This window comes from Nematostella vectensis, chromosome 1 (genome assembly GCF_932526225.1).
Source record: "Nematostella vectensis chromosome 1, jaNemVect1.1, whole genome shotgun sequence".
In the NCBI taxonomy this organism is placed as follows: domain Eukaryota; kingdom Metazoa; phylum Cnidaria; class Anthozoa; order Actiniaria; family Edwardsiidae; genus Nematostella; species Nematostella vectensis.
The window spans coordinates 6,757,576-6,782,126 of record NC_064034.1 but is presented as its reverse complement, the minus strand read 5'-3'; the positions used below and the strand labels follow the sequence as shown (position 1 = coordinate 6,782,126).

The 24,551-nt window shown below is 44.7% G+C and overlaps 3 protein-coding genes across 5 annotated transcripts; 1 reads left to right on the top strand and 2 right to left on the bottom strand.

Annotated features, from left to right (window-relative positions):
- Position 1: 1 nt before the first annotated feature.
- LOC5519100 lies at positions 2-13,033 on the bottom strand. Of its 3 annotated transcripts, XM_032363837.2 has the most exons (22): positions 12,888-13,033; positions 12,686-12,811; positions 11,835-11,935; positions 10,628-10,768; positions 10,162-10,299; positions 9,888-9,952; positions 9,728-9,789; positions 8,983-9,098; positions 8,442-8,628; positions 7,969-8,049; positions 7,383-7,507; positions 7,191-7,313; positions 5,933-6,085; positions 5,611-5,695; positions 5,065-5,243; positions 4,639-4,728; positions 3,871-4,089; positions 3,448-3,566; positions 1,782-1,916; positions 1,227-1,329; positions 863-986; positions 2-715 (listed from the first exon to the last, which is right to left on the bottom strand). In XM_032363837.2, the coding sequence occupies exons 1-22, from the start codon at positions 12,952-12,954 to the stop codon at positions 489-491; spliced, it is 2,766 nt and encodes a 921-aa protein (XP_032219728.2). In that variant the 5' UTR covers positions 12,955-13,033; the 3' UTR covers positions 2-488. The 3 variants fall into 3 exon arrangements, with proteins under 3 accessions (XP_032219728.2, XP_032219729.2, XP_048584808.1); XM_032363838.2 differs by lacking the exon at positions 863-986; XM_048728851.1 differs by lacking the exon at positions 12,888-13,033 and having other exon boundaries at positions 11,835-11,903.
- Positions 13,034-13,457: 424 nt separating this feature from the next.
- Positions 13,458-15,158, top strand: LOC5519101 (tetraspanin-4). The gene has a single exon (XM_048731297.1). The coding sequence runs from the start codon at positions 14,026-14,028 to the stop codon at positions 14,782-14,784; it is 759 nt and encodes a 252-aa protein (XP_048587254.1). The 5' UTR covers positions 13,458-14,025; the 3' UTR covers positions 14,785-15,158.
- An 859-nt stretch (positions 15,159-16,017) lies between these two features.
- LOC116602980 (PHD finger protein 24) lies at positions 16,018-24,274 on the bottom strand. Its single transcript, XM_048730260.1, has 8 exons — positions 23,763-24,274; positions 22,601-22,786; positions 20,768-20,846; positions 18,400-18,506; positions 18,167-18,262; positions 17,479-17,645; positions 17,081-17,182; positions 16,018-16,875 (listed from the first exon to the last, which is right to left on the bottom strand). The coding sequence occupies exons 1-8, from the start codon at positions 24,102-24,104 to the stop codon at positions 16,797-16,799; spliced, it is 1,158 nt and encodes a 385-aa protein (XP_048586217.1). The 5' UTR covers positions 24,105-24,274; the 3' UTR covers positions 16,018-16,796.
- Between the last annotated feature and the right edge of the window lie 277 nt (positions 24,275-24,551).

Here is a 24,551-nt window from a genome sequence, read left to right as displayed (position 1 = left end):
ATCGTGTACTAATAATTTTAATATAAACACCATCTCTACCTGAACAGCTTCTGATGAGCGAGTATCACGTGCACCACGTTATTAAGCATCTTGCCCTTTGAGCTATCGGTATGTCTTGTAAACGATTAAAGTGACAGCTCATTGTAAAAGGACAGCGAATGTTGAGTGTGGTTTTGCGCTGGTCTACTCAAATTTCTTCTGACCAGTATCCTAGGACCTGCTGCGAGACTATGCGGGTCTCACCCGTATCCCGGGGGTCGGCTATGAGTCTGTGCGGGTTTGACCCGTATCCCGAGGGTCGGCTGTGGGTCTGTGCGGGTCTGACTAGTATCCCGAGGGTCTGCTGTGAGTCTATGTGAGTCTGACCCGTATCCCGAGCGTATAATGCGAGTCTGTGCGGGTCTCACCCGTATCCCGAGGGTATAACGCGAGTCTATGCCTCGTCTAGTGCTGGAATAGCCCCAGCCTCCTCTCTCGTCTATCATCCTCTAGAACATCTCTGTCCTGACCACGTACTTCCCGGGTTCTTTGAGGTACCGCTGTGCAAAATGCACGATTTGCTGGTAGTCTATGCTGTCGAGCCTGGCCTGGACCCTAGTTCCCAGTCTTTCTAGTTCAGATGCCGGTGGGTAGAATGCAGCATGCTGGTGGTCATCCCAGCGTACGATACACAGTCGAGGATAACGGTATAGGGGCGGTGGAACAGACGAGTCCCCTGAGACAAAGCAATACCATTAGTATTGACCCGAGGTATTAACGACCTTTCAAACCAACAACCAACTTCTAACCCCAGTTCTAGTCACTTTCTCACTCCACGCATTGCTAGACGGATGGGAAGTTTCATGTAACGTTGAAAACTCACCAAAGGCGTGTTGGGCGTGGTAACCTTTAGGTACAAAGTTGTGCGCCCAGAATGAGAACTCGTCTACGTCAAGTGTGACCACAACCAGATCACGATACAAGGAATACGCCGCTTGCGTCAATTCCTGAGGACAACACAAAACAGTACGTCGAGATTTATGTGTCGGCACATGGAAAAAAAACATTGTCTGCCTGTCTGGTATCGAGAGTGATAGCTACGGCACATCTGCTCTCACAAGTAACACTCCGTGTGTACGGGGAAAGCGTTTTTGACGCAAAGCAATGGTACTTTCGCATACTTCTTGCATGGATGATTTCTTAAAGAGCGTGCTCTCCAAGGGATATTGTGCGGTGGGCAGTCTCACCTTAAAGAAAGTGGCCTCCCGAGTGATGTTGGTTCTATGGGCCAGGGCCAGTAAGACAGGCAGCTCTTGGTTGAAGATGTGATCGTTTTGATCAGAGGATCCGCTAGAGAAGAGAAATAGGTGACATGAAACCAAACATAGTTCTTTAAGCGATCTGAATTTGTATTTCCTATAATAAAGTTTTGGGGAACAAAATAACGAATTGGATGAGATACGAGATTTTCATTGGAAAAGAATGAGTAGGATACAGGCTGTCCCACACAGTCTACATTCAGTCTACATACATACATATAAGCATGACTTTGTAGCCACCCTCACTGAAATGGAAAACCGGGCCAGCGTCGCTACCAAGAGGTTATTTTGCATTCCCCATAAAACAGATTAAAGAGGAGAAAAGACCTTTGGATTAACGTCATTTGCCAAGAAGAAAATCCCCAATATAAAACCAGGTTTTTAAAACAACTCTGGACCTATAATCTGAATGTGACCTGAATGACTTGAGGAAGGAGCAAGCTACCGAGCCAGATGGCAGATTTCGCTACATACGGTACATACCCGGTTCTTGTATGGAGAGTAGTGGCAGTAATGTGTGTAATTGGCAGCCTCTTGTGATCTATAACGAACTGGAGCACGATGTCGTTACAAGTTGCATGACTGTCCTCGCACTTGAAGCCAGCAGGTATCCTATACCTAGAGAACAAGAACAACACGGTCCCAGTGACTTCCACTGCATCTTCTCCAGGTTATTGTGTGGGCTATTTCTTTTGCTTTGCCCTTCTTTGTTAACCTTTATTATTCACCCTCCCTACAATCAGAAATTCAAGTCCACCCTATGAACTTGGTGGAATTGGTGCAGACGGGTGTCGTGCCCTCGTTCATAGTGGACTCCTGGGTGTAACCTCTCCCCCTGCGTCCATATCTTTTGGCGTGGTGGAACTTGTGCAGGCGGGTGTTGCTGCCGTCGTTCATGGTGGATTCCATGGTGTAGCCCCCCCTTACCTGTGGGCGTGATGGAACTGGTGCAGGCGGGTGTTGCTGCCGTCGTTCATGGTGAATTCCATGGTGTAGCCCCCCCTTACCTGTGGGCGTGGTGGAACTGGTGCAGGCGGGTGTCACTGCCGTCGTTCATGGTGGATTCCATGGTGTAGCCTCCCCCTTACCTGTGGGCTTGGTGAGCTGGTGCAGACGGGTGTCACTGAAGTCGTTCATGGTGGATTCCATGGTGTAGCCTCCCCCCTTACCTGTGGGCTTGGTGAGCTGGTGCAGACGGGTGTCACTGCCGTCGTTCATGGTGGATTCCATGGTGTAGCCTCCCCCCTTACCTGTGGGCTTGGTGAGCTGGTGCAGACGGGTGTCACTGCCGTCGTTCATGGTGGATTCCCTGGTGTAGCCTCCCCCTTACCTGTGGGCTTGGTGGAACTGGTGCAGGCGGGTGTCGTGCCGTCGTTCATGGTGAATTCCATGGTGTAGCCCCTCCCCCCCTTACCTGTGGGCTTGGTGGAACTGGTGCAGGCGGGTGCCGTGCCGTCGGTCATGGTGGATTCCATGGTGTAGCCTCCCCCTTACCTGTGGGCATGGTGGAACTGGTGCAGACGGGTGTCGTGCCGTCGTTTATGGTGGATTCCATGGTGTAGCCCCTCCCCCCTTACCTGTGGGCGTGGTGGAACTGGTGCAGACGGGTGTCGCTGCCGTCGTTCATGGTGGATTCCCTGGTGTAGCCTCCCCCTTACCTGTGGGCTTGGTGGAACTGGTGCAGGCGGGTGTCGTGCCGTCGTTCATGGTGGATTCCATGGTGTAGCCTCCCCCTTACCTGTGGGCATGGTGGAACTGGTGCAGACGGGTGTCGTGCCGTCGTTTATGGTGGATTCCATGGTGTAGCCCCTCCCCCCTTACCTGTGGGCGTGGTGGAACTGGTGCAGACGGGTGTCGCTGCCGTCGTTCATGGTGGATTCCATGGTGTAGCCCCCCCCTTACCTGTGGGCTTGGTGGAACTGGTGCAGGCGGGTGTCGTGCCGTCGTTCATGGTGGATTCCATGGTGTAGCCTCCCACTTACCTGTGGGCATGGTGGAACTGGTGCAGACGGGTGTCGTGCCGTCGTTTATGGTGGATTTCATGGTGTAGCCCCTCCCCCCTTACCTGTGGGCGTGGTGGAACTGGTGCAGACGGGTGTCGCTGCCGTCGTTCATGGTGGATTCCATGGTGTAGCTCCCCCCCCCTTACCTGTGGGCGTGGTGGAACTGGTGCAGACGGGTGTCACTGCCGTCGTTCATGGTAGACTCCAGAGTATAGCCGAGTTCAAACAGCCTGGCACGGACACCGTCAATACGCTCCATCACCAGCTGATGGCACAAGAATACAAACTTTCTCAGCTACAGCCTTCACCACAGGGGCAAAATTTATAGGAAAAAGAATGCATGACATGGCTTGTAGTGGTTGGTCCAATGTGAATTCAAGAGCTTTATCAAAAGGTTGCTTTAGCTCCCTAGAGGCCCAGGTTTAGATGTTAGATTGTTTTATTGAATTGTTAAAAAATGGGGGGGGGGGGGGCTCATTATTGACAGACCGCGTAGGGTGTCTCGTAAAAGGATCGAACCTTATTTGTGTACGTGAGCTTACTGTCTCATAAAGAAAACAAAAACACACCTTTGAAACAATCAGCTCTTTCTCGTCCGTTTTAGACGTGCTAAGATAATCCACGACGTCCCTAGTGTATAGAGCATAGCACGGCACGGCGCCATACAGAAGTTCACACAGAAGGTTGTAGCATTCATACGGGTACCACCGGTTATAGAGCATAGAGGGCAGGTAGCGGCGCGCCAGGGAACGTGTGTACACAGTAGCTACAAGACGAACGTCATCTGACTGGAATAAAGTGATTAGGATTAAAAGATGAGAGGGACAAAGCCAGCAATCAGTGAAAGGGCAAAGTACCGAACACTTAGAAGTTACTGCTGCATCACACAAGGCTTTTAACCGATGGGAAAGCGAGCGTAAATGGCCACTTATCTAAACACGAGGGCGCAACGAACGAATGCTGAAGACAGGGCGAGCGGCGGCTTGTCGGGTTTTCCCCTTCAGGTCGTTTATCGAAACACAAGTGCATAACGAACGAATGCTGAAGGCAGGGCGAGCGGCGGCTTGTCGCGCCTTACCCCTCAGGTCTTTTATCTAAACTCGAGTGCACAACTAACGAATGCTGAAGGCAGTACAGTATACACCAGACGTATCTCTATCACGAGTAACTACAGTACAAATGCTAGCCTTAGTCACACTGAGGAAGCTGTTGTAAGCAACCCAAACCTAGGTGCAGTTGATCTAAACAAAGAATTTTCTCTTGTTATTAGTTTCGTATACCCCAGACAAATACGAAACCATCATGACAGTAAACAAATGAGACGGGAAAAGACAAACCTTAATATCTGTTGGCATCTCATCGTGGAAAAAGGTCTTGTTGACGGCTGGATGTTTGATTCCTGTTAGCCATCCTAAGATATGATTCGGCTGCAAATCAACAAACGCATATTTAAAATATGGGAATAAAAGCTTTTTGATTCTTTTGATTACTCAAAGAGTTCCACAGTATTTTTGCTTTCGATATCGGCAAACCATGCTCTTCTTCAGCTACGACCAATACTAATAGAAAAGTCTCAGCACTTGTACAAAACAGCACTGCACCAAAACGTACAATACAACTATAACTGCAAGACGCAGGAAAAAAGGAGAGGGAAGGGGTAAATAGACAGCAACAGTCAGTAAGTAGGAATTTCACAAAGTAAAACGATATGTCTTCAAATGACACTTCCTGGTATGTATGTAGCTGCGCTTTTGTTTACCTACCATAACAGGGCCATGGTAATCCATACGTATATAGTGAGAAGTGTGATTTGGTGGGAAGCAGCGTTCAGATGCTTCCCAACTCAAGCTCCGGTAGGCTGTTATTGTTGGGTACCCTGTGATGCCCTGCTTGTTGCAGCTAATTGGCTGAGTTGTGCAGTTCATGAGATACATTGACGCCCCTGGTGTTGATGTAAGTAATTAGTACTCTGTAATGACCCAAATTGATTATTCTTTATGGTGGCCAAAAGAGGACTTGTACTAAGGAATCACATGACTTTTTGAGCGGAAAACTCACACAAAAATAAGCACATAAATGCCTGCAACCGTCACGCTATAATGAACATTAACCCCTTCTGATTTTGACGAATGCGTGCCTTTAATCCTTGTTACAGTATTTTGCCTCCAAAATCCAGAGCGCACGTGAGTTTGCCACGTGATTTCTTAGTGCAAGTCATGGATTTAGTGGAGAGAGGGACTAACATGAGATAAAGGGGGGGGGGGGGGGGCAGAAGTATCTTTGCAAACCATGCTATAACAAAAACTCACCGACCATCTTGAGTGACTTGGACATTTCCTCAAGCGGAGTGATTATTTTGTCACAATATCCACAGCCCTCTCTTATAAAGACGACCTGTGTAATTGTAATATAATTTTTTTTTAATAGTCTTGACCTGCTATGGTTGCAACACGAAAATTCAAGACAATATGAAATATATAGTGCTAGTAGACTAGTCCCAAACTCGTTAAATCTCATAAACAGACCGATTTTTTCATGGAACTTAAATGTATATGTTACTTAGAGGATTGAAAACTGTTAAGCCTAACTAAAAGTACAAAGAGACGATGCCTTTAGTTTGTGTTGACTTACCAGAGTCACAGAGAATGTTGGTGCCTGGTGTGTGGATGCTGTATATGCTGGTTTCTGTGGTTGAACAGAGTGCTCTATGACAGCAGCCCATGTGGTATCAGTAAGGTATGGGATGGTGTGTGGGCGCGGCCTTCTTTTCTGCTTCACATGTAACTGTTGATGATACAGTATAAGCTCTATAAGGTGAAGAAAAGCTTGATAATTATTATTAGACTTTGTTGTCGTTTTTAGTGTAAATAGAGAGGTATTAACCCCCGTAATAAATTCACCCAAACCTTTAGTAATCTTTTGACTTGGATAAGAAACAGTGGTTTGAATTTTGGCCTTTTTGTAGATTTCATACAGCACATGACGAACAGAAAGAGAAGAGAGTGCATTTGAACTTCTCAGCAAATAGCGAAATGAAATTTCAAATAATGATTTCAATAATCGGCTCGAGGGGGGCACGCTTGACTTGGTTTGACTGTAAAACCAAATAATACTGTACTTTACAGTAGCTCATTTTACCACTATTGGAGGTTTATATCCCAGTGATGAATTTTGTACACGCGCTCATTGGTCAATACAGGTCACGTGCACATTTTCACAGGAGAGTTATCAGTTATATCTGTCCTGTGAACATTTTTGTGCATTCAAAACTCACTTTTCGTCTGCTCAATAACTCCTCAAACAAACACCAAGGTTTTCAAAATGCTATGAAGGCATAGAAAGAATCCTTGATTCCTTTTATAGAATTATCATCAATATATATATATTTTTAGAATTTATCCTGATAAGGGGAAAGAAAGAGCAATGCCAAAGAACGTCACAACAGCGCGCGCTCGTGGCGTCATTCCCGTGCACGTCAGCGTGCGCAGAAGACATTTCAAAATTGTAAACTTTTGCTTCAATTTCTATTCCAGCTCAGCAGAACAATAAGAAAACAGTCTAGGTGAAAATCCATCAGTTCAAACGCACGTTTTGAGCTTATAGTTTTTGTTCTAATGAAAAAATTGTCGCATGGATTTTTATGAATTGCAAATGGAAAAAATAACAGCACGCGCCCGTGGCGTCCTTCCAGTGCACGCTTCGCTTCCAGGCCAACTGTTCATTTTTCGTACTATTTCTCATCCTTGGACATTATCCGCCGATATCCAAGCCGCCAGAAGGAGTTTATTAACTAAATAGTATTTCTTTGTATCTAGAATACTGGTTAATAAAAATACTGAAGGGGGTTTTTTAAAGGAATCATAAAAAGAATTAAAATTGGAACACAAACCTTTACATTCCATGTGAGCGGGGGAGGGGAGGGTCCATAAGACAATGTTTTGCCTTCGAGGGAGAGCAGTGTAGTGTTATCATCTGCCCTACACTGTGTAGCAAGGTGTGGCTCACAAAAATCCTAGGAAAATATTGAAAAAAAAAATTTGTCAAGGGTGACAAAAAAATAACAAAAAAATATTTTCTTTACCTTCTCATCGATCCAGGGTTTGTCTAAAGTGGTAGACAGTGGAATGCTGTTATTTATCAGGAAATTATACAAGTCCTGAGCCACTGGCATGGCTCTATCCAATAGCATTTGCTTTACACTGTAGTCTAGGATTAAGAAGACAAGCAATGTGACAGATTACAAAACAAAATGCATAATTTATCAGAAAAGATTGTTTGATGGGTGGGCATTTAGGTGGTGCATGGTGTTTTTTTGTTGTTCAAGTTTCTTTTTATCCAAGTTGTGTGATTCTTTGAGTATGTCGATTGACCTTGTAAGCCACAAAATTTTAGTCTTTCTATACTTAATGTATAGTACAGTTAACTATTTCTAGATTTGATTAGTAATACAAAGAATAGTAGCTAGCACAGGGAGAAAGGGAAAGCTGCCCCATCAGTAGAGCCAGAATTTTCGAAGGAATCACAGTGCCTTGACACCCCCCTCCCCCCCCCAACTAAGAGACATGAGACATTTTCTAGATATGGCACTGCTGTCCTTACTCATTGCAAATTTCTGTGTAGTGTACATAATAGTACCATACTGATAATTCAAAGGTTATCATCCTTACCCATTGGACTACTTTCCTGCCAGAATACAATGGTAAAAGGAATAGACTTTACAAGGGATGCATCCACATGCTTCTCGATCACTAGAAATAATTAAGGAATAAACATTCAAAACAAACCAACCAGGAAGGCGCTATTTGCAAATTTAGCATGTAAAGTCATGTACATGTATGTAAGGTATAGAGACAATAAGAAACCTGTCATCCACCCAACTAAACTGTATATGATATGACATGACAGATGACATCATAAACAGGCATTTTATTATATTACATACTTTAATCTAATAACATTTGTATATTTGTATGTTTGTGGTTGTCTCTGGGAATTAAAAATAAATAAAATTCACAGATGTCATCATAAACAGGCATTTTATTTTATCACATACTTTAATCTAATAAATTTTTTTGTATATTTGTATGTTTGTGGTTGTCTCTAGGAATTAAAAATAAAAAATTAACACATCACTCTGTACCTTGACTATTGTTAACAAGGTTCAACAACCCAAATCTGAAGGATGAGTCAATAGTAGTGAACTTCTTGGTCGTCATCTCAAGAACATAAAGGTAGTCCAGAGAACCAGGGTCTCGAGCTGAATAGAATGTCACAGCTATAGGTGTCTGAGGAACATCCGTCTCAAGAACTTCATTCTCAAAATTTTCCTTTAAAAAAATAAACAACTGTCAAATCATCAAACAAAATCCCTATTTCCGTTCAATATCCAATAGCCATGACTTAGCCATAGCTTATTAGTTCAGGGTTCCCACAGATTATGTTCAGAGCTCATTTAAAGGCATACTCCTGTTATTTGTATATACCATAACATTATAATACAGTATGTGTCTGGATCTAATCGTCTAATTGAGGCTACAGTAAGTCTTATCGAATACTTTCACACCCATACAAGAGTCTTCACAAGTCTTTCTCAGCTTGCTCAACAAAATGCTGAGCTTGTAAACAGTATGAAAACCCTCCATACAATACAGCTGTGATGTATATGTACCACAAATACTCACCCTATTCAAAATTATAGCCTTGCTATGTCTAACAGTCAGCTCCAGTTGGATGTGAGTGGCTCTAGTATGAAGCGGTCCTTCAAGTTTGCACACAGGGCTTCTGCTTTCTCTCCAAACTATTTCCAGAGACAATGATCAAACAGACAAGTGGCATATATGAATAAAAAGAGGAGTGAGGCTATCTTTTTTTGTGCTGCAAGGGGGGTGTCAAAAAAAAGTGGGTGCTTATTGTGTAGAGCTAATTTCGAAATTAATGTCTTTATTTCAATTATCAAATTTAGAAAAAAAATAACGAATGCAGTATTATTCTGAGTGTAATTTTATTGCACACTGACCCAGTCAACCCATGCATCTCGGTCCCATTCATGCACCAAAAGCATGCAGCTTCTAATAGTAGTGAACATAAATCGGAATGCATTTGTTGTTGTTGAGTAACTGTTGCTGGCTAAAAGCTTTGCATTAGCCTATACATTTGAGAAGCTAATAATCTTCCTTGCAGCTGGAACGCTGAATTACAAGAGAGCCTGTAAACATGGTCAAGTGGAAGCCATAGAAGGGGCCAAGTGCTCTTATTGGGGACTGGACACCGTAAACATGATCAAGTGGAAGCCATAGAAGGGGCCAAGTGCTCTTATTGGGGACTGGACACTGTAAACATGGTCAAGTTAAAGCCGTAGAAGGGGCTAAGTGCTCTTATTGGGGACTGGACAAAAAAAACGAGAATTTTATAGTATAAAAGGCACACCTTTGTGATCAAATAACAAAACTGCAGGAAACTCTCTCAGCCCAAATGTGTCCACAACGTCCCTGAAAAAATAAATTAAAGATTTATCTTAAGAAGTTGAAATACAGTAGTGTACATAGTACACTGTGAATACTATAATGCTTAATAAACTTTATCTTACTTTTCATTTTCCATCCATGGTAAAATCATCCAAATCTTAACAGAAGAACCCCATTTACTTGCCACCTGTTAAAAGGTTAAGGAAAAAGGTTAAAATACTTGTGCAGTTCCTCCTCCTTTTCCTAGAAATTAGAAAAAAAATCAAAAAAGCAAAAAATAGAAAATGAATTCCCTCCAACTTTCTTTAGTGTGTAATTTTACAGAATTTCCATTAAATAATATGAAAAACAAATATTGCACAAGATAATAAGTAAAAAGTATGGTGTAGTTTGTACCTCTTTCAGAGTATATTCCAGGGTCTGGTGATATAATAAGCCAGGAATACCAACCACAGAGATACCATCTCTCTGAGCAAAGAATTCAAACAGCTCCCTTGTCTGAATGGGCGGTATTCTTTCCAGGAACTCTTCTTCCTGGAAATTAGGAAAATATGAATAATGGGCTGTATCATGCCATTAGGGCCAGATTTCCTGGATTTGTTTGTATAGACAGTAGTGCATATCACAGCACAATATTGTACTTAATATCTTATCTACACAAAGTGAAAGGAACATACAGTAGCCAAAAAGTAAAGGTTGATTTATTTTTTCTTTCGTGTATAGGTTTTTTTTTAGAGTTTTTAAGTCTTGGATTAATTTCTTTGATAAAGGCACTAAAATGCCTGGTATGGCCCATTCAAAATACTGTACTGTAGAAACCAACAAAATAACTTTCAAAATTTATTCAGCTTTCTTTACTCACCACATGCCCTATCCACCTCCTGATTGACCTCACAGAGGGCTGTTGGGCAGGCTGTGGTGAATAGATCACAGGCTTGGATGCACCTATGTGGCATTGCAAAGATGATACCATCCCAAAGTGGTGGGAGTGGGACCGGGAGTCCTGTGGTTAAAAAAAAGAATAGTAAGACAAGGTGGAGGTGCATATTCATATGGAAAAGAGTAGTACTGTATTAAAAGTAATGACCCAATGACCCACAGTGGGTGGGGTGGGGGTGTTGGTTGGGGTGAAGCATGGACAAGAAAAAAGGAGTTCTAAATAGCTTTCTTAGGGCTAATATTCGAGGACACTGGTCTATTGTAGTGGTTTCCATTGTGTTATGATCACTTTAACAGCCTCTGAACATTTTAAGATGTTTCCATTAGTTTTATTGTCTCTAGTTTCATGTAACTTGAATCAACCCTATCACTTGTAAATCTAGGCAATCACTAATCTATTGGATCTGTATACTTTGCATACCAGGATGGTCATATGGAAACTAGCCCTTAGATAAACATTTGGTTGCCCAGTGATTAAGCCCTGGCCAAACACAACGCAAGTCCATGCAAGTTGGCGCAAGTTTTAACTTGCGCTAGCTTTTGATGGAGTGGCCAAACAAAGCGCAAGTTTTGATGCCAGTTGGCTGTTTTGAGCTCCTCAATACGCATGCGCTGCTCAAGACATGACTACTTGCTTGCGCTGCTTACCAACACTAGCGTGCACAACAAAGCCAAAATTACAAGAATTAGGGGCAAATGGTCTAAGCTACAGTATATTCTTTTACTTAATAAAATCATCAAAAATTGAGAACGTTGAGAAGTCGAGAATGATGAAAAATGTTCGATCTACTTGCGAGGACTTACATTCACTTGCATTGGGTGGCCAAATGAGAAGCAAGTTAAGGCAAATTGGCAAACTTGCCTTCAAAATTTAAACATATTCAAATTTGATGCAAGTCAATGCAAGTTGGTTGCCAAACAAACTGCAAGTTATCGCAAGTAGCAAAACTTGCGACAACCTTCGCTGACTTGCATTTCGTTTGAAAAGGGCTTTACACAGTAACTGTATCCAATACTAGTGAAAAATAATCTAGTCAGGTTTATCTTTTCTGGGTAACTCAACCAAGACAGTATAATTATTTTAAGGGCAGAATGGTCAATTTTCATGACACGCCTTTTTGAATACTTACACAGGTCGAGTCCAAGTATCCAAAACTCCAGTCATTGATTGAGCTCTCACGCGGCAAATTCTGTATGAACTTAAGGAGAAACTTCTCTAGCTTTGTAGCTCCTGGAATTTGAAAGTCATAGAAATAAAGAATTCTAAGATCTGAGGTACAAAATGCAGGTTGCAGGTCGGATGCATGTTGGATGAAAGTTGAGTACAAAATGCAGGTCGGGTGATTTTACTTTTTTTTTTAAAACAGTATGCCAACAAATGTGGTCCAAAGTAGAGACAAGAGCTTCCTGTTGAACAAAACAGCAGAAGAAGACATTCCCAAATTTGATAAACTTTATAGGAATAAACTTTGCAAGGAGTTTGGCAATGTTCTGTAAGGTGTTAGTATAGGGTACTGATTGTCTTTACTTTGGACCACATTTGTTGACATACTGTTTTTATCTGTTCTTATACAATTTTAATATTTATACCATTATACATTACTTGACCCCTGTTTCGTTGATGTGCAGTAAATTGCTGGCGAAATATTTGTATTATTCCCATGGTTACGTGATCTGTGACGTCATCACCTATAACTTTTTTTACTTGTCCATCTACGCTTATACATTAGTTGACTCAAGTTTGGATGATGTGCAGCAAATCGCTGGCGAAATATTCGTAATTTCCCAAGGTCAAGGTCATGCGTCACGTGAGCCGTAGAAATTGAATGAAATAGAGAAAGCAAAAAAGAAAGAAACAGTTAAATCACCCGACCTGCATTTTGTACTCAACCTGCATCTGACCTGCAACCTGGATTTTGTATCGTCCGTTCTAAGATCATTGTATGCAATAGATACCAAATATAAAATTAGAGGAGCTTACCGATTACGGTGTTTCTGTAGAGAATGCATATAGGTTTTTTCTCAGCTGAATTCCAAATTCGGGAAGAAAGCTGGGAGCATGAAAACTCGACCAATGTTTTGCCGCGATATTCGGGATTTAAAGTTCCTGCGATTCAAAACAAACAGACAATGCTCTAAATACAAGTACCTTAAGAATTCGACAGTATTTAATAAATTTTTACCTGCAACAGTAATTGAATTTAGTAAAACGCTTGTTGCTAGTGTAAATAGTTTCAAGGGGGCCGCCATTTTGTCATGTTGTTGTTTTAGAATGAGGAGAGACTGGGTCTAAAGGTTATTTGAGTGACCAGGCCTTATCTTTGTTATTTTGCAATCTCCCAGAACTCACAGGTAACCCAAAAGGGTTCGGGGGTAGAAATACATATACATATTTCTCTAACATGTATCGTGTGCTTTCAGGTTATAGGGTAAAAACTACTATTTTATCTAAAACCGCCATGGAACGTAATTTTTCGCATTCTCTTCTAAAGTAGGAAGAATACAACACATGTTCTTTCTTTACGTAAAGACGCGGGAGAAAAAAATAAAAAAAAGTAAGTAAATGAGGTAAAAGGGCGAATAGATAATACTGACTTGTGATCAGGGTAACTTTCAAGAGGTCAAAAACCGAAACTAAGTAGAACCATATAACCTATAAACACACCTCCAATGAATCGATCACCTGTCAATAGCGAAGTGACAGGTTATGGTGGCAAAAGCGATGTACCCACACGTAATCCAACCGCCCGCATCAATAATTCATCGCGAGTCTCTTTGTTAAGCCATGCATTAAGAAAAGATCGTGTTTTCGTGCGTTTTACGCGAAACATTTTGCCGATATTTCTATCTGATTAGTTTCTGGATAAATTGAAATCGAAGATCAAAAATTTTACCTAAAGGTACAAGAAGCACAAAGAAATTACTTATAAAAGTTTGTAGAAAATCAAAGACAACGGAGCAAGGGTGTAATGTGAAGAGAGGATTGATGGACCAGCCGGAATTGAAGCAATTCCAGAAATAGAAAAACCAACACAGACAGACGGGATATCCAAGACAAAAGAATTTTAGACGGATGCCCATGAACTGCAAGGTTGGAGAATAATGTTGTGAAGTTGTCCGTGCATCACTTCAACTTAGTATCAAAATACGCCTTGAATTTTTTTCAAATCGTCCACTATTGCTATCTCTTATCGAGAAAACCTGGACGTTTGGGACAAGCGAAGGATTATTAAAGTGGAGCATTTTTCGAGCTGAGACAAACGTACTTCGAGTTATCATAAGAGGCATCCATGTGAAAAATAAACATTTCAGTCTTCAATAATGTCTACGGACTGGGGCTTCAAATGCATTAAGTTTATGGTTTTCTTTTTCAACCTTTTATTTCTATTGGCTGGGTGCGCAATTTTTGCTATTGGCGTGTGGATAATCAGCAGCAAGGATGAGGTTGCCGGGGACTACAGCCGTCTTACCGGAACAATCAACTACAAGACAGCACCGATTCTGTGCATCGTCATTGGTATTGTGACTGTGATCGTGGCGTTTTTAGCATGCTGCGGGGCTTTGAAGGAGAGCCAGTGCATGCTGGGCACATACTTTGGGCTTGTTACGGCGATATTTTGCTTAGAGGTGACGGCTATAGTCTTGGCTTACGTGTACCGTGAGCGTATTGAGAAGAACCTTCACGGTGATATTCGCTCCACCATGAATGAATACCACCTCTCTGGACACGATGCCGTCACTAGGGCCATAGATGAGATCCACAGGGACTTCAAATGCTGTGGTAATGCACAGTACAGGGACTGGTTTGAGACCAAATGGGCCAAGACTCACCCTGATATGGTCCCACGAAGCTGTTGTAAGGACCCTTCGGACAGTAAATGCAACGAGAACATTTCTAAAGACCCGACAAAGATCTACAGACGAGGCTGCTATATGTTTGTGAAGAAGTACTTGTCAAATAATCTTCATGTGATAAGCGGGTTTGGAATCTGGATCGCTGTGATCCAGTTAATGGGAATCATATTCGCCACGTGCTTGTGTTGTCACATCAGAACAATACTGTCCGAGGATTATGCATAAAAGTACCGATCGTATTGACGGAAAGATATCTAGGGTCACAAGCTATTCTTGATCAATTGCTGGATTGCATCACATGGCCACGGTCTTCCGCTCGGCTCTTTTACACGCAAACTAGGATAGCATGGGAATTCCTCTTTGTGGAGGAACCTAACCCTCCACACAGCCTGTCTTCTGAAGGGCAAGACATGGAGGTGGCTACTCTTCTCTATATAACAGCAGACAACAGAGTCTGGAATTAAGGAGTTGATACAGTAGATTGTGTAGTTCCAGAAAATATCCATACCCCCCTATTGAGGGGGTTGGAGGTATGACCCCCCACCCCTCTGGAATTTCCAACCCCCTGAAAAAAAATAAATACAGTAACTGTTAAGGAAAAGGGCATTTTACCCCCTCCCCCTCCCCTCTGGAAATTCCTGGGCGTCTGAAACCCCCATCCCCCCGGAATTTCCAATCCCCTCAATGGGGGGGAGGGGTATGGATATTTTCTGGAACTACACATTATAGCCTGCGTAAAAGAGTATCAGTCGATTTTTGTGGAGTTTGAATCTGCGAATATTTTGACAGCGCGAAAAGACCTTACAAATTAAGAAGTGAGAAAATATAAATTTCAGAATGAAATTTTAAATTTCTTGATATGCACCTGACGAATTTCGAAAGACAAAGGGTGAAAATAGACCATGCCAAACACAGGGGCGGGTCTAGCCTTTCCGCTAAAGGGGGGGGGGGGTGGTTGGCTCAGTGACAAAGGGGGGAGGGGGTAAGTTTTTTTGTTACATATGGCTTTCTGGCAGCCCAAAGGGGGGGGGGTGGGGGGGGGGGGTTAAACCCCCCAAAACCCTACCTCTAGATCCGCTACTGAAACTGAGCGTTTTCCCAAACGAAAGAGTTTATCGGAGTTAGTGACTTAATGTCCGTAGGGCAGGTACGGCCTTAATAAGGTATGAACCCAGCCCGTAATGTATATATATTTATATATATTCCAGTTGAAATCTTTTACCGGGAGCCAAAATAGTGCTCGACTTGACAGGAGCTGTTATACAATACTTGGAAACTACGTGCATTTGATGCAGTTTAATACAAATCTGTTTCGTAGACCAACGCGGCCGTTGGTACACTCAGTTAAACTTAGTCTTTTTACCGTTCTTCTTTGCATCCGCAAAATGTGTGAAATGACTATATGATATATGCATCCAGTCCTCGGACATTACCCAGAGGAAAATCTAACTACAGTAAAAATAACGATAATTCCAATATTTTAATACAATAGAAAAAGTATATATAAAGGTTGTTTAATAAAGATCCAAATTTTAAAAGAGGCAGTTGAAAGTATTTCATTTTCCTTGCTTCACTGTCATGTTGTCCTTCTTGATCGTGTCCTTATTTCGACCCCTCGAAGTGTCATAGTCGAAGCAGGCTACGTAACATTGTATTGGGGGGGGGGGGGGGAGGGAGGGTGGGGCACAGCCACGCCCTTACTGGTCATTTCATTATAATTTTTGAAAATATTAGGAGAGGCCATGCTCCCAGTGCCCTACCCTCTGCTACGACCCTGGTGACATACGTTGTTCACGATTATGTTTGCCATTCAAGAGGCGCAAAGAAAACCGATGACTCACGTGACTACTATTGAGTCAAGACTCGTAAGACTTCCTGCGCTGGCGATTGGTTTGTTTAAGTCAGCATTACTTGCCGCCTGCTGTACGCCCCTCGTTAGGGTTTGCAAGAACTCACAAAACTGTTGTCAATGATCGATCTCAGTGCACCTACAATAAGAGCTCGTACGGTACTTGCTTGCGTAATAGGTTCTCGTATCAAGACTACGGTAATTTGTCTGCCAATGCTCAAAGTGCTGGAATGTGCAGTGTTCTTCGAATCTGGACTTCCGCTCCTTTGGCCTGCTTGCCAATGCGAACAGTGCTGGCTTAGGTTCTGGTTCAAAGACGTCCATTAATTTTTCCTATTAGCCAAAGTGTGAAAGTGTGCAGCTTTCTTATCCGTACTTTGTGCTTGCATCAAGACGTCCGGTAATTTGGCCTGTCCGCCAATGCGAACAGTGCTTGCTCGCGTAGGTATTCGTCCCACGATACTAGCCTGTAACAGTCAGATTCAAAAGTCAAATAAGGGGAAGCCTTTTTTTTTTTATTCCAGGTGTGTGTGTGTGTCGTGGGGGAGGGGGGTTATAGTATTTACCACAAAAATCGAATAAATTGTAAATATAAAGTTGACTGTGTTTATCTGCTGTCTGTATAGGCGTGTATAAAACTCTCTGCGTTTCCATACTATAGGGTTACTTTACCTGTTGTTATCTGTATCGGCATGCATGAAGATCTCGGTGTGTCTGTCGACGTGTTGTGAAACGGTCTTTGGGTCCAACGCCCGGCCAAACGATGATTTCTGTCTAAAAAGGGCAAAAAGGGCACATAAAATATTGTTGCACTTTGATTATCCTACGGATTCTCGCCACGGGCGCATCACAGATTTCGCGAAAAGAATGGGGAAGGGGCGGGTGAACAATCCCGAAGGGAGAGGGGTGGGTTAAGAAAACATATGAGGTAGGAGGTAAATGTGATATTCTAAAAATTAAAAAGAAAGAGGCACTCCTTGAATCAGCCCTTGTTCGACGACGATTTCTAGACCAAGGCCGCTAAATACAAATCCAATAGAATAGAATAGAACAGACCAAACTGGACCCACCCGCCATTGTTATTTCCCGATGATATCCGAAGATTTCCGAACCATCTTCCAAATCCTCTCGACACCTCGTAAGAGTTGATGTAGCCATCTTCGTCTTTGTCGAACGCATGGAAAATGTCTCTTAAACTTTGAATCTCGCGCGGAGAAAGCATTCGAACTAACTGAAACTGATAACACAAAGACAGTCATCAATAAACACCTCCCATCTGCATCAACCTACAAGGATACAGATGAAGCGGAGAAGAGTAAAGTACCCTAGGGGGAGCTGTGCATACAGGTAATTAAAGCGACACCTTCTATAGGTCACTCTTCAAAGCGAACAATTTATTTGGTCGCAATTGTGTCCGCTTATACAGAACTTGCACGTAATCTCGCTTTCTGATTGGTTGTTAGCTATGGTTAAGGTCAATTTGAACGCCTCGTGACTCAACAATATTTTAATAAGGAGATGACGTACATCGTTGTAATGTTTAAAAGTCGACTTGCAAACGCGTGATACCTCTAATATTTGGAATTTCTTGTTGGTCCTTGGGGATATTCAAACTCTTTAATATTCCAGAGTAATGTATTCAAGCTACTTGACTTCGCACACTCCTTGTAACCGAGTCAAATCTTTGAGCGTCGTTTATCAATACAACAGAAAACTATTGGAAAGTTGTTAACTCATCAATAGCTACAAGTAGCTTACCTTGCTTCTCTTTATGCCGAGCGTCTTGAGTGCCTCGTGGTTCAAGAATTCCCACCAGTCTATATCCCCCGTCCTGTTCTTATCCATCTGCACGAACTTTTGAAATATGACATATTAAAAGTTTATGACATTCTTGTCGCGTACACATTAATTTCAAGTATAAACTAATCCCGTGGATTGATATGAAATGTATGATTATTATGCAGTCTCTCTCAAACTCCCTCGGCCCTTACCTCATTCTGAGCTTCCTCAACCTGCGCGCGTGGCATGTCGGACTTGTGGATGTCCTTGTATTGAGCTTTTTTATATCGTACGTACTCATCCTTGGTGATCTGCGTATCTGGTGATAATAGGAGCACGAGAGAGTAATTAAATTCTTCGCGCCCCAGGGCATATACCTTACCCCAAACCCCTCACTTCAAACCCCGCGCCCCAGGGCATACCCCTTTTCCCAAACCCCGCGGCCCAGGGCATACCCCTCACCCCAAACCCCGCGCCCCAGGGCATACCCCCCACCCCAAACCCCGCGCCCCAAGGCATGCCCCTTTCCCCAAACCCGGCGCCCCAGGGCATACCCCTTTCCCCAAACCCGGCGCCCCAGGGCATACCCCTTTCCCCAAACCCGGCGCCCCAGGGCATACCCCTTTCCCCAAACCCGGCGCCCCAGGGCATACCCCTTTCCCCAAACCCGCCGCCCCAGGGCATACCCGTTTCCCCAAACCCGGCGCCCCAGGGCGTACCCCTTTTCCCAAACCCTGCGCCCCAGGGCATACCCCTTTCCCCAAACCCGGCGCCCCAGGGCATACCCCTTTCCCCAAACCCGGCGCCCCAGGGCATACCCCTTTCCCCAAACCCGGCGCCCCAGGGCATAACCCTTTCCCCAAACCCGGCGCCTCAGGGCATACCCCTTTCCCAAAACCCGGCGCCCCAGGGCATACCCCTCACCCCAAACCCCGCGCCCCAGGGCATACCCCTTTCCCCAAACCCGGCGCCCCAGGGCATACCCCTCACCCCAAACCCCGCGCCCCAGGGCATACCCCTCACCCCAAACCCCGCGCCCCAGGGCATACCCCTCACCCCAAACCCCGCGCCCCAGGGCATACCCCTCACCCCAAACCCCGCGCCCCAGGGCATACCCCTCACCCCAAACCCCGCGCCCCAGGGCATACCCCTCACCCCAAACCCCGCGCCCCAGAGCATACCCCTCACCCCAAACCCCGCGCCCCAGGGCATACCCCTTTCCCCAAATCCCGCGCCCCATGGCATACCCCTTTCCCCAAACCCGGCGCCCCAGGGCATACCCCTCACCCCAAACCCCGCGCCCCAGGGCATACCCCTCACCCCAAACCCCGCGCCCCAGGGCATACCCCTCACCCCAAACCCCGCGCCCCAGGGCATACCCCTCACCCCAAACCCCGCGCCCCAGGGCATACCCCTCACCCCAAACCCCGCGCCCCAGGGCATACCCCTCACCCCAAACCCCGCGCCCCAGAGCATACCCCTCACCCCAAACCCCGCGCCCCAGGGCATACCCCTTTCCCCAAATCCCGCGCCCCATGGCATACCCCTTTCCCCAAACCCGGCGCCCCAGGGCATACCCCTCACCCCAAACCCGGCGCCCCAGGGCATACCCCTTTCCCCAAACCCGGCGCCCCAGGGCATACCCCTTTCCCCAAACCCGCCGCCCCAGGGCATACCCGTTTCCCCAAACCCGGCGCCCCAGGGCGTACCCCTTTTCCCAAACCCTGCGCCCCAGGGCATACCCCTTTCCCCAAACCCGGCGCCCCAGGGCATACCCCTTTCCCCAAACCCGGCGCCCCAGGGCATACCCCTTTCCCCAAACCCGGCGCCCCAGGGCATAACCCTTTCCCCAAACCCGGCGCCTCAGGGCATACCCCTTTCCCAAAACCCGGCGCCCCAGGGCATACCCCTCACCCCAAACCCCGCGCCCCAGGGCATACCCCTTTCCCCAAACCCGGCGCCCCAGGGCATACCCCTCACCCCAAACCCCGCGCCCCAGGGCATACCCCTCACCCCAAACCCCGCGCCCCAGGGCATACCCCTCACCCCAAACCCCGCGCCCCAGGGCATACCCCTCACCCCAAACCCCGCGCCCCAGGGCATACCCCTCACCACAAACCCCGCGCCCCAGGGCATACCCCTCACCCCAAACCCCGCGCCCCAGAGCATACCCCTCACCCCAAACCCCGCGCCCCAGGGCATACCCCTTTCCCCAAATCCCGCGCCCCATGGCATACCCCTTTCCCCAAACCCGGCGCCCCAGGGCATACCCCTCACCCCAAACCCGGCGCCCCAGGGCATACCCCTTTCCCCAAACCCGGCGCCCCAGGGCATAACCCTTTCCCCAAACCCCGCGCGTCAGGGTATACCCCTCTCCCCAAACCCCGCGCGTCAGAGTATATACTCCTCACATTTTCTAGGGGCAAAGCCAGTAAGGGGGATGTGTGGGGCTCGTACCTTGATTCACGTCCAGAAATAGTTACGAATGGTATGGGGGAGGGGTGGGCTTTTACCTCGATTCACGTCCAGACATAGTTAGGAGTGGTAAGGGGAGGGGGGGGGGATGGGTGGGGCTCGCACCTTGGTTTACGTCCAGGCGATCAAAGTTCTCGATGAGATCTTGCATCTCCTCTTCGGTGAGTAACGCCGTAAGACTTTCCTTTGAAATACGGAACAAAAAAACTAAGAATTGTTGATACTACCATATAAAGGGAGACAAAGGGGTTTCAATGGTAGATAAGACTTATTGACAGTATATGTATAGTGAGACAAAAGGTAGATAAGACTTATTGACAGTATATGTATAGTGAGACAAAAGGTAGATAAGACTTATTGACAGTATATGTATAGTGAGACAAAAGGCGCTCTGGATTTCTCCGGTTCCTGAAAACGTTCGCTCTCTCTCTATATATATAATATCTGTTATCTATATATATATGCTGAAAGACGCACGAATAAACGTTAAATCAAAAGATATCAGTGGCAACAGAGGAGAGAGGTCTCAAATGATGAACATGGGTGGGCAAGGAATGCGGACATAACCGAAAACTGATAACAGGGGGGGGGGGAGCAAGGATGATCAAAGAATATAGCCTTGACCGAAAAACAAAAAACGGGTGTGAGCAAAGGGGAGCAGCAAGTAAAAGGTGAGCAAGGAATATGGAATTAGAACTGTTAAACAGTGAAAAAAAATAATCAGAGGACATAGCCGAGAATCGAACCTCGTCCAGATCGAAATGAGAAAAAAAAATAGACCATACATCCAGACATGCGCTAAAACACCGTAGGCAGAAGATGGAGATTTCGGGCCCAGAACCTCTATCTAGGGAACTGTACAACACAAAGGAACCTGAGGTACCCGCGCATCAATGGGGAGGCAATAACCAGGATCCCAGGCATGTCTTAGTCGGTTACGCCACGCACAGCTCGCTGAGATGTACACTGCTGGATTTTGACTTTAGCTCTCGCACCCAGCTCGCGCGCGGCCAAAAATCCAAGATGGCGCCCAAAACACGGGAAAGCGGGGTTTTCGTCGCGGAAACACCAACAAACTCAAACGCCTAATAGTAGGCTACCTTAGTTGCTAGTATTGTTTGCTCTCGTGAAATGCTACCAGATCTGGTATTCAATTCTGATTTCTTTTCGTCCTTTTCAGAATCGTGATATATGGAATCTTAGGCTATGTTCAAACGTCGTATTATCCACGAGCCGTATTCAATGCAAATGCATGCAAATGAATCAAGTCGATTGCTTCATCTTCATTGGCATGCATTTGCACTGAAAACGGCCCATGGACAATACGACGTTTGAACTTAGCCTTAGAAATAAAAATAAATGAAAACAAAATCTATAGGTAATACCTTTCATACTCAATCTTTGGTAAAACGAAAATTCTAGTTTATTATAAAGTGAGTCTGTTTTTATTATATGCGTTCAGTTTTTCGTTGAAGTCCATATTATTCCTTGTTAACCCCTGCTCCCTTTGCTCACCCCTGTTTTCCGTTTTCCAGTAAAGGCTATATTTCTTGCTCACCCTTGCTCCCCTTTGCTCGTCCTGTTTTCCCTTTTTCGACCAATTTTATACTCCTTGCTAACCTTCGATCCCATTTTCTTATCTCTTTTCGGATATCTTAATTTGTTTTTAATCAATACAGATATAATAACGTTTAGTACGATATCCAATATTGATAATAAGATAAAGGAACTCCCGTCAGCAATGAAGAATTCTAAAGGAATACCGCCCACCGTTTTAGCCCGGGTGCACCAAAAATAGAAAAGACAAAATGCTTGCTCACCCTTGCTCCTGGGAGAAGAGTAAAAAAACGCAACCCCGTTCCTATTCCAGACAGCATATGTAGTACACAGTTATGGCAACTCAATCCCCCTCCCTTCACACAGCCTTTGAGTACTTACACAATTATGGCAACTCCATCCGATCTCTGAGTTTGCCTTTCTAAACAGCTCAAGTTCCCATGCGTCGTTCAGTCGGCCTGTCCGGCGAATGCAGCGCTCATGATATACTTTACAGCAGACTCGGCAGGGGTGCACCGGGCCACCGGCGTATACACCGCATATACAGCATAACTCTTCATCCTCAACCTTCCAGATAACACGTGATAATTAACGATAATTACGAACGGACGCAGGCAAGAACAGTATAGACGCACGACTGAAAAGAGTATTTTCATTTGTTGCTGCCTAGGGGGAGGGATAAGGTCATAGAATCAGTACGTTATAGACGATGTGTTCCCTTTGACCCCTTTGAAGCTCATAAAACGACAGCGCGCAAACGGACGTGACATTATCTTGTTATTTCTGGCGGGCTGCGTAGACGACCATGACAAATGACGTGTGCCAGTAAGGGACTATAGAAGCCTAATGCAATGCGTACGTTCTCCTTGCTGTCGCTACACGCCCCTCGCGGATCTAGATGTAGATGTAGATAGTAACTGTATTTTAGTCCCACCTTACGCTAGTTTGGACTATCTTGCTCTACCCATAATGCCTTGCATTGTACGTATACCACTAGTCTACTAATTAAACCTCTTTATAGCACAGTGTAAGAAAGTGCTTGTTAACAATGTACACATTTGATACATTTTTGATAGCATCGAGTTAGAAATACGCAGAGCGAAATGTTGTTGCCACGTCAATATACAGGGTACTATTGACAAAAAATTCATTTCTTTATAGAGAGATAACAGCTTTTTGATAATTTCAAACCAATATCAAATCAAGAATGATTTTCGGAGAAATCAGAAGTCTCATATTGTAACGTGACTTTGCGTATACACGACGCACTAAACCCAAACAAACATTTGATTGCTAAACGCGAAGAAAATGCCCTTATAATAAGGTCACGTCAAAATAATAGCTTCCGCAGATATGAGCAAAACACATTTCGTGGTTCCCTTGCCATTTCTTGTGAGCAATTTATCAGTTTATAAGACGGGATTAAAGCTAACTATTATAATAATCATAACGATCATACTGATTATTCAAGAATACATGATTTTAACTTGCATATATAAAGATACATTATAAAGATAAAATATATTTAAAAAATATTACTTACCCTGTTTTTCCAGGCACCGAAATACGGTATCTCGTTCGTATCGGACCCGTCCCAATACCCCGTATTGCCGGCTATCCGGCTACTCGCCGAGGTGTCGGTCTCAGTGCCTTTGAGCTCGGGTAACCCATACGATAACGAGCTCTTGTCCGCATTTCTCCCTTCATACGTGAATCTACTCGATCCAGAATTAAGATAGCTCCAATCATAAGAACCTCCGGATGGTTTGGAGTCGTTCTTACGAGTGGTGTTCGGAGTAGATTTGAAGGCCTTGACAACCGCGGCGGTTTGCTGAACTTTCTTGGTTTTGTCTTGGCCATCTTTCTTTGATACAACAACCCCCATCTTTGATCCAAAATCAATTCAACCTAAATCCTCGCCCATTTTGTCTTGCTTGATTCGTGAGTAGCAAGTTTCTTGGAGGTTTCTTTAGTCGAGACTTGGATCTAATACACAGCGGAATGTCACAGTTGAACGACCAATCAAAATCCGTGTGAGATTATTGTTCCCACGTGAAACAATACTTGTAAGTGTCAAAGCCTCATTAGTCGGAAAACGAAGACAAAGAAATAGTCCCTCATTAACAGCTGCTGGGAAGTTTTAATAACTACAGAATGTTATTGATTAATGGTCCGTCACGTACGGAAGCCCAGCGGGGCCACTGCCCTATTCGGTTTCGCATTTTAATGTTTTGCAATCAACGTCACGAGTTTGTATTTTGCTTTTGCGAGTTTGTATTTTGCTTTTGCTAGTTTGTATTTTGCTTTCGAGTTTGTATTTTGCGTACGGGCC

Coding starts and splice junctions, on each gene's coding strand:
- LOC5519100 (XM_032363837.2), bottom strand. CDS start 12,954: ATGGCGGCCCCCTTGAAACTATTTACACTAGCAACAAGCGTTTTACTA. Junction 9,099..9,727: donor TTTGTTATTTGATCACAAAG/GTGTGCCTTTTA, acceptor CTCTGGAAATAG/TTTGGAGAGAAAGCAGAAGC. Junction 3,567..3,870: donor AAGAGCTGATTGTTTCAAAG/GTGTGTTTTTGT, acceptor TTGTGCCATCAG/CTGGTGATGGAGCGTATTGA.
- LOC5519101 (XM_048731297.1), top strand. CDS start 14,026: ATGTCTACGGACTGGGGCTTCAAATGCATTAAGTTTATGGTTTTCTTT.
- LOC116602980 (XM_048730260.1), bottom strand. CDS start 24,104: ATGGGGGTTGTTGTATCAAAGAAAGATGGCCAAGACAAAACCAAGAAA. Junction 17,646..18,166: donor TCGGCATAAAGAGAAGCAAG/GTAAGCTACTTG, acceptor TTGTGTTATCAG/TTTCAGTTAGTTCGAATGCT. Junction 17,183..17,478: donor TCGGGAAATAACAATGGCGG/GTGGGTCCAGTT, acceptor TGCCCTTTTTAG/ACAGAAATCATCGTTTGGCC.